This window comes from Lissotriton vulgaris, chromosome 10 (genome assembly GCF_964263255.1).
Source record: "Lissotriton vulgaris chromosome 10, aLisVul1.2, whole genome shotgun sequence".
Lineage (NCBI taxonomy): Eukaryota > Metazoa > Chordata > Amphibia > Caudata > Salamandridae > Lissotriton > Lissotriton vulgaris.
In genome coordinates, this window is record NC_141698.1 from 451423457 (window position 1) to 451437995 (window position 14539).

At 43.3% G+C, this 14539-nt stretch overlaps 1 protein-coding gene across 2 annotated transcripts in view; it reads left to right on the forward strand.

Annotated features, from left to right (window-relative positions):
• Window positions 1–837: 837 nt before the first annotated feature.
• The window catches only part of JPT2 (Jupiter microtubule associated homolog 2), a 112925-nt gene continuing 99223 nt past the window's right edge, over window positions 838–14539 (forward strand). The window contains exon 1 of one of the 2 annotated variants that reach the window (XM_086941305.1): window positions 838–966. Coding sequence is in view for 1 of the 2 variants with exons in the window: in XM_086941304.1 (XP_086797430.1) it covers window positions 1007–1062 (56 nt within the window). In the remaining variant the exon portion in view is untranslated. Of the gene's footprint in view, window positions 1063–14539 lie in introns of both variants that reach the window. The other variant, XM_086941304.1, reaches the window with a different exon arrangement.

Here is a 14539-nt window from a genome sequence, read left to right on the forward strand (position 1 = left end):
CATAAACGTTATCAAAGATGCCAATATGACTATCGAGATAGAAAATAATGCTTGCAGCGTTTCTTTTTGTGGAGTGTAAGCTTCGTTATACAGCACATCACAATACTGCAAATAAACGTGTAATTTTAGGGATGCAATCGCTTTAATGGGACTGTACGTGGTCAACGTGTACATAGTAGGGTCGAGGTCCACATTGTAAAATGTAAAACGAGATGCCAAAAGAATAGCCTCATCATTGTGACTCCTCGCCGCGTGCCCTTGGCAACAAGAAACCCACGCCACGCGCAGTCAGACAGTGGCGTGATGTTGTAAGCTTAGCGTCTGCGCACTTACAGCCATTGGTGCACTAAACACTGAGTAGAGATTGGTTGGGACTAACGGCAGTCTGGGGCACGTAACCGACGCAGCCATTTCTACATTGTTCCATTTATGATGTAATCCGAAAGACGGTTGGAAAAAAAGCATACTCTTCAAGAACTACATGATACAACTTTATTTCTGCAAAGTTGAAAACATTTAGTCTATTTAATGGGTTTGAAAACGTATGCATACATGTCCTTTTCAGCCCTTTTGTCCACGGGGCTCTCTGACACACGCATTTAAAAAATAAAATTTTGCAGATTGTACAAACAAAATTAAACGAGTCCAGAAGCACTAGTATTTCGTTAGGAGTGTTAATGTAACACGGAGGTAGCTGCGCCATGTTAATACAGTGACACATTTAACAAGCAAATGGACCTTTCCTGTTCGTGCTCCTGTTGGCGGGCGCGCTGGACTGCCTACGCATGTTGTTCTCAAAGGATTCTAGCTCTAATTTTTTTTACGATGCTGGGAAGACTGTGGTTGGTTGGACAGGAGATTGACACTTCTATCGCCCAAAAGGAGCAACCCTAGCCATTCGTCTCTTGGACCCGCCTTGCTGCTCTTACTACCTACGTAGTGTGGAGTGAAAAGAACATTGAAGAGGTAAGCGGGCAGTAGAGAAGAGCATCAGTGGCGTGCCAGCATGACCTCTACCAACAACTACCAGTGGCTGGAAAGCACCGACAAACCCAGCTCCCGGTGAGACCCAGGAGAAGGACTCTCGTGGGAGGGAAAGCGCTAAAGGAAAGAGACGTGGACACTCGCTGCCCGACGACCCCGCCCCATCTGTGCTTAGACTTTGTGGATGGGAGGTCCCTGGGGAGATGAGTTAGCTACTCTACTAAATTCCTAATGCGCCATGCTCGGAACCTTAAATGTCGCTTATGCGCGCTCCGTGCATGCTTCCTGTATGTGGACCCTGCTACCACTTAATGTAGAATTATAACTGTCGATCTCCCGGGCAGCTTCTCACAGATACAATTTCGGAGACAGTGCATTCTGTTTGTTCGGCCCTAAAGGAAGCTGCACCCCCTCCCCCGTTATATTTGTGTTCGGTCTGCCGTACCTGAGTGCTTCATGTCTCGAGATTCGCTGGAAAATACGCATTTAAATTGTCTGGCCAAATTGGCCCTTGTGCCCCCCCGACACATCCTGGTGGCGCTTTGTGTCAAGGCTCATGCCTGACAGCGCTCCGCATGGGGGCTCGCCAGTTTGCGCCTCCATCTTTTTCCGAGTGGGATTGTGTTGTTGTAACCCTTTAAATGTTGCGTGTTTGTTATTGAATGTCGCTGACGCACACGGACTATGGATTCTCCACCCCCTGCCTGTGAAACACTCCTTCCTTCAGTGGATCGTAAATTGATTCCCAGACGAATCTTTTTTTGTGACATGTATAATTGCCCTATTTTAAGAGATTCTAAGCCCGGGACAAGTGTGAGCTGAGTAACCTAGTAGGTTTCTTAGCAAACGGTACTGAACGTCTGATGTAATACTAATTTGCTATTTCTTTTTGTTTTGACTTGAATGTAGGGCTAGCTAGGAGACAATGGTCTAGGTCGGTGAGGTTAGATTGCCCAAAGTACAGTGACGGAGCAGACCAATACAACACACTCCCCTGCTCTTTCCCTTATGGGATTGAAAGTGTCCTACATTATCTAAACAACATCTACACGTTTCTGCTGCCAGCTTCTGGCCTGTGTGTTTTGTTAGGGCTCCATGAGTGTGTGTGGCCACGCCTGGAACATTTGCAGATGGGTTGCTTGATAGGAGAGTCGGGAGAGTGCTGTGATAGGAGAGTCGGGAGAGTGCTGGAAAAAGGGAGAGCGCAGTCATAGCAACGGGAAATGCTGCTCTTCCATCCTTTTGGGAGTGAAGCGCGAGTAACGCTGTTCCAAAAGGGGAACTGGAACTCGTACTCCTGGGGCTCCGACTCCGTGCCAGTAACTTAAAGTAAAAAAAAAATACGTACCCAGTGATATTCAGTTCGGGCTGCAAAAATCTAACGTACAATTGATATTATCTGCTGAGCTATGGACGCCCGTTGATTCATAAAGGTAAAACATGGGCTATACAGCCCCCAAGTGCACGCTCTGTGATCTACCACACACAAGATACAAAATGCCAGCATCACAGGCTCAGGTGCACAATACAAGCAAGCTTCGCCGAGTGTACAGGACATCGGGTATTGTGCAAGCACTTTACATAAACCGAATATGTTTGTTCTTTTGTAACTTGAAATAATTTCCGCACGTACTGTTGAAATGTGAAAAACATCTGCTTTTGCGAGGGCTTGTTATATAGCAAGCGCATTCCCAGGCTTACTGGCTTGTATTTCTGGGAAGGTTTCATTTATAATTCAGTATGTTACTTTTACGTTTTCACAACTTGTATCTTCTTACAATTGTAAATAGCGATTTTTCCCGGATCTTAGCACATGCCATGTATCCATCCCAATTAGTGACTTATTTTTTCATTCAATGAGCTTCTCCATTAGTGTGCTTCTGAAAATCTGTTGCACCCCCATTTAGCCTAATAGATGGGTGCGCTCCGACTATCCATCCTGAAATTTCCACCGTGCTTTGGAGATGCTGTGCCTTTTTGGTAGCTTCCAATATAGGTGTCGATTGTCAGCCCACGAGAACAACCCTAAATCTGTAATTTATTTTTGATTAACAGCAAAGGTTATTTCTGTACATTGCCATCAGGTTTGCGTGTGCGTTTTCATTCTTTCATATAACCTAAAATCTATTTCCACGAAATTAGCAGTTTGCCTTATTAACTAGATTAAGATATGGCTCTTAAATACATTGGCAGCGTTGTGGCTACGTTTATTTTTATATTTTAGTAGGTGAAAGTCTACCATGTTCCCTGCTGTCTTGCCATTGCTTAGTGAATAACATCACATTCTTGCTATCGGACATTTTATTATTTGCATTGGTGCGCCCATGCTTTTGAAATGTATTTGTTTTATAGTTTTGGATGTCCAACTCGTTACTGATTGAATCGTTTTAGTCCGAGCCTTGGCAGAGCATGCGCTGTCTCTTACGTACATGCTGTATTCACTCTGAGGGCTTACTGCCCACCCATTGCCTTTTTATTCGTTACATCGTTTTGTCCTTTAAAACACTTGTTTGCTACTGGTTAATCTTTGCTTTTTGGCCCTCCTTGTTTTCATTTGCTTCCTACCACGGAGCAGTGCCTAACTACTGGTATCTTGCCACTTGAGTTGTTCCTGGAGTACAATTTTTGTATTTGTTTGCACCCTAAAGGCATAGTTTTAATGTGAGAATGGTAGGCCAGGCAACTTTGATTTTATTAGCATGACATTCGTGCTGCTTTTATTTTCAGCACGGCGCCCGCTTCATGGACAACACGTGTTATGTTTCTGCTCATTTTTAGGTCGAGTTTACTCGAACCTAATGTTGTCAACCCAAAAAATTCCTTTCTAGAGGATTTTGGACAGTGCATGAGAGTCATGTGACTCCTTGTGGACGAGCATGCCCAGCCCTCCCGCTGCCAGCAGCATTTCTCCACGGCCGCCAGGCCACATCAAAGGCTTCCACAGCACTGCCCCGCCCATCCATCACCCTCCCACTGCCAGCAGCATTTCTCCACGGCCGCCAGGCCACATCAAAGGCTTCCCCAGCGTGCGCTCGGCCGGCCTCTGGTATTTCTCCTCCCCTAATTATTCACTTCACTTTGGCCGCCAGGCCGTGACTTACTCGCATTTCTCCTCCCACCAGCCCATCGCAGCCTGCCCAGTCGTCTCTCCCTACCACTTAACCCTGCCCCCACCACCTCTTGATATTGCTGCTTGAGCTTTTGCTATTTAAACTTGTTTGACATCTAATGATGGCACAGAGTGTAACCTGACTTTACAAAGTGTCACCGGAAACAATAGCACTCGATAATTTGGCTTCAGAAAACTTGATATCTGACAGTATTTCATTTGAAAATAATATTTACATTTACTGTCCCATCGGATGAGCTCATTGACATCTGATGAGTTAAACGACATCGGATCATCTGATAGTACCCAGGCCCGCAGACACACATCCAGTTCTGCGCATTCTTGTTGACAATATGCGTGTTCTTATGGATTTCAGGGGTGCTCAATTCGGAGATGGACGGACGGAACTCTGCGTCTGCCTGACACAGATTTTTAGTGGCATAAGGTGTTTGTGGGGTTGGAGTGATGCTTGCTGATGGGACATGTATTTTAATGTAACACTCAGATAGTTAGTGCCTCAATCCGACATTCAAGTACTGTAATTTTACAAGTCTGCCACCTAAGGAACGGTCTACATTTTACCCAGGGTGAAGGATAAACAGCAGACCGAGCCACGTTGGGATTCGATCGCGTGCAGTTCACGCGCACTTATCTCCGCCGCGTACACTGCAATTCTGAGACTGTTTTTAAAGCCAATGACGCAGAAAGTGTAGAGAAACAATATCCGTATTTATTAGGTGGGTTTGGAGGAACTGGAGCCGCGTGAATATCGATACATAAGCAGAGTTGAGGATGCACCGTGCATAATGCACGTGCCCGTGAAGCAGCCAAAGAAGGTGTAGGCATTGTATTAGCAGGGTCTGAACCACAAACGTAGGAGCAGTAGCAGATATTTCACACTATAAGGCTACTTGTTATTCAAAAGCACCTCATAGGAGTGCGGCTAAAATGCATGTCCTTAAAAGGGCATTTTCACCCGGGAGCAGGTCTCGCTGCTCTCTGCCCCTTTCCCATGCGCCGAATCCTTCGCTCTAAAGATGGCAATGACAGCCCACTTTGGCCCCGCGAGTTTAGCGTGTGCACCTTGACAGCCCTCTACGATTTGTTACAACTCGAAAGCATTTTGAGAAATCCTGCGCAATTTCACCATAGTCTGTAATTGCTCAGAATGTTATAGTTTTATAGATTGCAATCTGTATATTTAGTTATATATTGTGTTTTATACTGGTTTTTGTTTTGAGTCAAGTTATGCGGTTTTATGTTTTGGCTTTGATGTTGTGTTTGTGTTTTAGGTTCTGCTGTCTTTCTTGTCCTTCATGTCACTACTCGCGCGTTGTGTAGGTATATCGTATGTGATATTTTGTGTACTGTGATTGTGACTTAAAAAGCTGCGTGGTTAATGTTTACAAAGCAGGGAATGTTATTTAAAGAAAAAAGTTCAATTATCGGGCACGCTACTGGGTTTAAATGGTCTTTATGTATATTCTTACTGCCTAATCTGTAATTCTCTGCTGAGGAGCGCTGACATCCCTGAAGTAAAATTGTAGTCCTCCTTCTATTTCCTTGAAATGTCCCGTTTTTTTTTTGCTTTAAAATTCTGTCCACCCTATCTATGGGGACTCTCAGTGTGAGTGATCACAGAGGTGGGAATGACCCCTGCATTGCAAGGTCCTATGGGGACTCTCGGTGTGTATGATCACAGAGGTGAGAGTGGCTCCTGCAGGGACTTCAGTGTTTAGGCTTACAGATGGCGAGGTCATTCTTGTATTGTTAGAACCTGCAGGTAATCCCAGCACACAGAATTACAGAGAGGGGGGTCCAACCTCACACAGAAATGGCTCAAGGAGTCCCCTAGTACCCAGGACGTACCATGTTAACTAAGTTGCAAGACATTGTACTCCAGTGATGCTCCTGCACAGGGCACTCAGCTTGAAAACACTTGACTTGCTAGCTGCAATGCTACATCCACTATGCTTTGCCTCTAGACACCCACTCACCCTCACCTTGCCCCTCACCCTCACAACCCTCTCACTCACCCTCGCCCCCTCACACACCCTCACCCTCACACCCCCTCATCCCCTCACCCTCACACACCTCCCCACCCTCACACCCTCACCCTCAGAACGCTCTCACCCTCACCCTCATACCCCCTCACCCTCACCCTCATACCCCCTCACCCTCACCCTCACCCCCCTTCACCCTCACACACCCCTTCACCCTCACACACCCCTTCACCCTCACACACCCCTTCACCCTCACACACCCCTTCACCCTCAGATACCCCTTCACCCTCACCCACACCCTCACAGACACCCTCCTCCTCACACACACCCTCATCCTCACACACACCCTCATCCTCACACACACCCTCATCCTCTCACCCTCACACAACCTCTCACCCTCACACCCCCACACTCCCCCACCCCTTCACACCTCCACACCCCTCACCCTCACACACCCCTCACCCTCCCACCCTCACTCACCCTCCCACCCTCACTCACCCTCCCACCCTCACTCACCCTCCCACCCTCACTCACCCTCCCACCCTCACTCACCCTCCCACCCTCACTCACCCTCCCACCCTCACTCACCCTCCCACCCTCACTCACCCTCCCACCCTCACAACCCTCACTCACCCTCACAACCCTCACTCACCCTCACAACCCTCACTCACCCTCACACCCCACACACCCTCACCCTCATCACTCAGCACCACCCCAGTATCACTCAGCACCACCCCAGTATCACTCAGCACCACCCCAGTATCACTCAGCACCACCCCAGTATCACTCAGCACCACCCCAGTATCACTCAGCACCACCACAGCACCACTCAGCACCACCACTCAGCACCTCCACAGCATCACTCAGGGGCACCACAACATCACTCAGGGGCACCACAACATCACTATGCGCTACCACAGCATCACTGAACGCCACAGCATCACTGAACGCCACAGCATCACTCGTCGCCACCACAACCTCACTCTGCAGCATCAATCTGTGCAACAATTCAACAACAACTGGGTCAATATGTTCTCTCAATGTTTCAAGCTTTATTACAAATGTCACAAAAAGATGTTAATATTTCACTTCTGTTCTTGGATTTTCGTCACAATAAAATACACTAAACATAATCTTCACTAAAGTTACTTACAAAAGTTTAAGCTATTGCCATTATAAATTACACTCACTTTAATTTAAGTATTAATTATTTAAAAAAATTAAAAGCGGTGGTTATTTGTAATATCAATACATCTAAGTCACGTAAATACAAAACATGGTGCATTACAAATGCTATAGGTGTCACATTTGCGAAAGTTATAACTATTGGCATTGTAAATGACAAAGCTATTAATTTAGCTTCTTTCAAAACCAACACATAAATAAAAAAATTGTAATTTACAAGACCAATAGCTCAAATTTTCATAATGCGAGACCTATTGCATTGCAAATGCTTGTTTTGATCAAGAAGGTGGCGTGTGTGATTTTGTCACACAGCTTTCATTTTATCAACACAGCACGTGTGCGGCTTTTATCAGCACAGCGCCTGCTGCACAGACACCGCATGTTATGTTTGTTTAAAAAAAATCAAAATCAAAAGGGAAAAGTGTGATTTTGCAGCTGGATCAAATTACGCTGGGTTGCCATAGAAGCAAAATACCCAGCCATCCATTTCCGATTTATATCCATAGCTTCTCATGGGTAGAGTCATTCTGCCATTAAGATTGCAGCCCCCACATGTTTACAGTGGTGGCAGCTGCCTGTGGTATTCTTTAGCAAACTGGGTGCCGGCCAGCTAACCGTTTCTCGCCTGCATACAGCCCTCCGTGACTCCTATCAAGCTATTACGAGACACTTGCCAGTCCGACTTCCCTACACTAAACGTGCAACTAATTTAATTTTCACTAATTTCTCACAGTGTTTGCAGTTAACTAACTCGTTATAAATTCCCATGTAAAGTGTGTACAGGACATATACACCAACTTCTTGCTAACTGCATGGTTACTTAGAGTGTTCCTACAACATGATTTCTAATTGAATGTTAGTTGATGGTTAACTGAAAATAGCCCAACTGTAGCCCAACCGTGTCTCTCTGAGGAAGGAGGGCCTGGGGCGCTGTTATGTAGGCCCGAATGAGCACTGGTGGCTAGACTGGCATCAGGGGTGTGTGCAGAGTGCTTCGTTCTGCTGAATGTTTTTTTTTTTTTTGGTCCTGTGGTTTGACACTGGCAAACGTGTGTCAGCTTTCGGTGAAGAGGAGGCACCCAACGCCTGCTAAAATAGCCCAAATGTACCCCAACAGTGCCGCTCCAAGGAAGGGGGTGCTGTGATGTAGGCATGAGTAAGCTCTGGTGGTTAGTTGCTTTTCTTGTGTAGTGTTGTTGCTTTCTCCTTCCACCCATCACTTCTCCATGTTGATTTCTCCTGCTCCCCACCCCTCCGTTCTTGCTTGCCCATACACCCGCCCGCATCCTTGCTTGCCCGTCCCGCTCTTCAACCCGAAAATAAAAAGCGATATGATGTGGCGCCTGTGCTGGCCGCAGCACAGTGCTTTTGTTTGGCAAGGAGGAATGCTAGGGCTTTTGTCGGAGTTGACACTTTGGCAGACTGCAAGCAGGGTAAGTTTTTATTACTTACACCTTATTGTCGCTCCTACATTTATTTACCAGGGTGGAACTTCAGGCAAAGTACAAAACCAGATTGGTTTGCCTGGGCTGTGAGGGGTTTGTTGTAATTTATTTGCCAAAGCAGTCCTGTTTTTTTTTTTATTTTATTTGTTTTTTTTTATTGATGACGATGTTATCACATTACAATCATTATTGCAAATTCTTATACAGAGCTATACATTTGAGTACTTCTTTATCACATCTTATTCTAGTGTCTTTACATATGGTGATACTGTTCCCCTCTTGTTACTCATTCTATGATGAAAGTGAGGTGATGCTTCGCCTGTGGAGGCTCACAAATGTTTCCTATATACTCTTTTCACTTTCCCCATATTTGCGGCCACTTTTTGGGACAACCCTGTGATTCATATATTGCCCTTTCCTTTTAACATGCACCAATCCATATCTCTCTTCCATGCAGTAATTATTGGTCTTTTTTGTGCTCTCCACAACCAGGCTATGTTACGCACCTATCATTCCCAGCGTCACCCAGGTTTTCTCTTTACTATTTAGGTCTGTGGGTTGCCAGATATTTAGAAGGCATCGTCCTATCTTGGGTTCTATCTTCGTTCCCAGCACTCTTCTCCCCCCCCCCCATATACATTGGATCACTGCTGTCCAATATCTTCTATTGTGAATACATTCCCAGATAGTATGGATGAATGTACCCGTACCCTCTTGGCTACACTGTTTCCCACACTCTGACAACCCATTTTCACAAGAGATGGACCTAATAAGTATATTCTATGTAGCGCTTTGAGTTGTACCAGTCTTAGTCTCCAGGAGATTGCGATTTCTCTGGGGGATGCTAAGGCTTCCTGAGAGGCGTCGTCCTCCAAGTCCACAATAGCTTTAGTCCTGCGGTTTTAAATAAAAAAGAAATTCTTTATCTCCGCTACCTTACTTGTTTTCATTTTGTTTACCAGCACCCCTGACAAACTGTAATTTCCACTATTTAAGCTCATCCAGCCCCTTTACTAGCTCCATAATCAGTTTCATTCTGACTCTACTAGCCATTCCAATTCTTCCTGGTGGTTCCCATTTTTTTAACTTTTTTTATTTTTTCCATTCTCTCCAGTTTTAAACTACTGCATTAATTTATGCCAGTCAAACTCACCCATGGAATGTCCACTAGACTTAAGTTAAAAAAACAAAGTGCCTTTTGAAAATAAAATAAAAAGTACAGTGCGTCCCAAACCCAAGGCAAGCACAGTCGTGTGCAACAACATACAGATCCAGAAAGAGAACCAAGTACTGGCTTGTATATAAATAGGGAGTAATCAGGAACAACTATACTAATTGTTGTTGTTGGTGTGTTATTTAATTGTTTTCCTATACAAACTAACTATAAATCAAAGTGGCTTTGGGTCCCAGAATGATAGCTAGTGCAGCAAATAGTGTGCCTGTTAAAAACCTACTTAACATGGTGATGGTATTTTCAAATCATGGAATGTTGCTTGTATAGTTTTGCAATGCAGTGGCAGCAAGCTATACTTACTTTTTGTGACTCAGTTTACTCAATGGAATCACGCAGGCGAGGATCCTACAATATTCTATTGTGCTGTGAGCATAGGTATTCAATACGTTCAGGTTTATTTGAAATGTTGTTCAGTTCATTCCGTAAACGTATTTTCTACATTTCTTACCATATTTATTGGTCTGTACATGAGAAGTTGATTGGTCTTGATGACTTTAACGAGGCAGCCCTCTTGGGAAATATATATATTCAGCCCCGAACTTCACCAAGTGAAGAGACTGCACTCAATTGAAGGGTGGAGAACTCTTGTTTTTAATTTACAGAGACAAACCAACAGGACGGGTTTTACCGTGCGCTTTTTTCTACTGTTTACTCAGATGGCTAATCCGACATATTTTGTAATCCGTTACGCCAACACCTAATTTCCGATTCTGCGATACATGGAAATTAAACACATACTTTGCTCAGTCGTTCGGCGTTCTTAGAGTGGATATATGTCGCGTTGTAAGCAATTCATTATCACAGGACAAATATTATTCTCCCTCATATAACACAATCATCAATGTACTGCTAATTAGTTTATTCATTGATTACGTTTGAAACAATAAATACGTATTGATGCAAACATTGCAAAGCACAAATCGAGCTTATAACTTGACATCGTTTTCACAATTGAGCGCTGTATGAGCACACCTTTCTATACAATCCTACCACAGTATTATAAAGATGGTCCGTAAAATAAAAAGAAAATGTTTTAACTTCGAGAGATTTCAAATCTCATTCTGTACAAAAAATTGCACATTTGATTTTATAACACAGTATTATTGTGCCCTGTATGGGCTAAGCAGAGTCGTAAAATCACTTGTTCCTGTCAATATTGTTATTTTAAATTCTCCCTCATTAATTGACAATTTGTACTTATTGTGGACAAAAAACAAGTCGTAGAACACAAATGCCATAACAATTCATGATCGAACACTCTGATAAATGGATACATGTAATAATCTGGTATTACAATGACTCAGACTTGTACTAACTGGTACCATTACTTTATACATTTTGTCCTAAGTCTATCTCTAACTCCCCTACTGTATTTAGACCCAAAGGGGCCTTTGTTTGAAGATAAACAATAAATCATGATTGAAGCCTGCACAATTTCAACTCTGTTACCTCCTCTTTCATGAGCTGTAACATGATCAAGACAAAATATTCGAAGTAGATTCCTATTACTTTGATACTTGGCAAAATGCTGTGCTACAGGATAAGTATGATCGTGTTTTTCAGTGGCTCTAGCATGTGCTAATATCCTGCGCTTAGTGGTGTGAATAGTACTGCCTATATATTTTAAATTACATGGGCAGACTAGACAATCAATACAGAAAGGAGTAGTGCATGTTAGAAATTTAGTGATGGCTTTGGGTTGCTTGCATCCTGGAATGGCATAAGATAATGTTTTTGAACTGTTTGTGCATGCTTACACTTGGTGCAAGGAAAGAATCCTGTAAGATAACTCATTCTGGGATTAAATGGGACTGAATCAAAGTGGCTTTGCACTAAGGTGTCTTTGAGAAAACAACACCACCTATATGTAATGTTTGGATGGTCTGGTAAATGTTTCCCAATCACCAGGTCTGTATGTGCTAATTCCGATTGATGACATTCCTCAATGTCTGTGACTCATTAGAGAAAGTTGTGATAAATCTAAGTTAATTTTTGTCACCCTCAACTATCTTATTCTTTTCACTCAAGACATTTTCCAGGAATCTTGTGAGTTTTCTGGAGTAATGATGTGGAATATCCTCTTTTTTTCAAACCTCAATCGCTTCATCCGCTGCCTGTGCAAAGTGATTATTTCTGTTACAATTCATTTTCAGTCGTAATAACTTGCCATAAGGAATACTATTTTCTAAAGAATTGGGATGGCTACTTTGAGCTTCTAAAATAGAGTTCTCTGCTGTTGGCTTTCCAAACAAGCAAGTGCAAATTTGTCCTTCCTTGACAAATACTTTTAGATCCAAATATGCCACTTCAGTTGCACTAATATATCCACTAAAATGTAAATTAACCAAATTCTTGTTCAGGACTTTAAGATATTGTTCTGCCTCTACTTGGGGACCTTTCCAAAGGATGCAAGTCCTCCAAATACCTGTACCAATTTGTTATCAGCCCAGGCCACCTGCTTCTCCCACCAGCCCACGAATACATTTGTGTAGCTAGGGGTGAAGCAGGTGCCCAAGGCTGTCCCCTTTGTCTGTCTGTAGAGTTGCATCTGGAACAAAAAGATGTTACTGGTCAGGCAGAACAAGAGGAATTCAATCAACATTGTTTTATGCTTCGCATATTTCAACAATCTTCTTTTCAGTAAATATTGAATGGACTTGATACCTTGATCATGATCAATACAGGTATACAAGCTGGTTATATCCAGTACCACCAGTAAAACCAAACCGAGTTCTCCAGCCTTCAATTGAGTGGGGTCTCTTCACTTGGTTTACTTGGTGTAGTTCGGAGCTGAATGTATGGTGTGGGAACACTGCCGCAAGTGAGACCGGAACCCGTTCCGGGTTGCCCAGCTCGTCGTCCTGCGGTGGATCGATCGATCTATCTGTCGCTGATAACCCATTTACTTTTCTTATATGCGTGAACAATGGCTGTCAAAGGGAATTTTTCCTACTTGAAAGAATGCACATTTCCACGCATACCCATACTAGTAATGTAATTCCCAAACAAACGCTGGGCTGTCTTTGTTGCCGATACCTAATCACATAAGCTCTGTTACTGTGAATGTGCTACTAATAATCCACCTACCACTGACCCCCCCCCCCCCCCCCCCCCACCTTTAATCTGGTGTAGGGTCAATTACAGAAGCATATGACCACAGATCCTTATCTGAGTTTCTTTCTCCTGCATCAGAAATCTGCCCATACTAATGGCAGGTTATGCACTCCGTAGGTACCTAATAAAAATAGCAAGATGTTTGTCTAGTGATCTGATTGTATCAGCATGTTTATTACAGTGGAAAGGGTATGTGCGTTGTAGCTGTGTATTTTTTCAGCTTTGAGGGCTCAAATCTATTCAAAATGTTTGTGATTGCATGATTCTCTGTTTACAATATAAAAAAACTGAAGTTTTGTTTTTTCTGTTCACTTCGGCAACATTGAATCCAGACTAGATTTCTTTATTCCAGCCACCAGACAAACGCAGATATTCCTATTTCTCTGCTGACTCTGCTGCAGATGTCGCTATTGCATAGCTTTGGAATGGAGTTATTTCTTGAGTAAACCTCCTCCCATTTTGTCTTGAATTTGTAGGTCAAAGCCTTGCCTAGGAATTCTTGGGGCCATTCCGAAAGCTTCTTGTGGAATGCATTCCGCTCACTACTTACCATTGTGACACCTAGCAGGAGGTTCAGGTGAAGTCAAAATAAACAATCAAACTTCAAAGGTAGAAAGAAGAGAAAAGAAAAGAAGCCGAGACAGAACAATAACGCTCAAGGAAAATGTTGGCAAAACAAAAACAGACAATTCACATGCCAGACAAGTGGCTAACGAACAAACATTATATATACAAGAGAACAACAAAAACAAAATGTGTCCTTCACAAATTCTGGCCACAAAAAGCGTCAACGGCGTTTCAACTGCTAGGTTACTGTGCGGTCATCATCAGGCATTTTGGCGAAAATTCAAGCTTTGGAAGGGTCAATTATGTGCACAGTGCCTCGATGGGGCAACCTCTTGTGTGAGAACTCTAGTCCTGACTTTGCCGATTATCCGTGGGCGCAATTTACACGCCACCCACTGCATCCATATCCTTGGAGATATTCGAGGGCATAATTCAGACGCCTTGAATGGAAGCATTGGATTGCACCCATAATTGACCCTTCCAATGCCATTCCATTTATGATTGGCTTGTCTTATATTAAGCAATTTAACCCTCAAGTAGTCTCTTGTCCTGATGATGACTGCACAGTAACCTAACGGTTGAAACGCCGTCGACTCTTTTTGTGGCCAAAATTTGTGAAGGACACATTATTTTGTGTTAGTTGTTCTCTTTGTATATATGTTTGTTCGTTAGCCACTTGTTTGGCATGTGATTTGTCTGTTTTTGTTTTGCCAACATTTTCCTTGAGCGATATTGTTCTTTCTTGGAATAAAAAAAAAAAAAATCATATGCATAATAAATTATAACTGTCCTTTGAAATTTGTTCTTGTATGTATAGGCTTCTTTTCTCTTCTTTTCTTTCTACGTTTGAAGTTTGATTGTTTATTTTGACTTCTTCACCTGAACCTCCTGTTAGGTG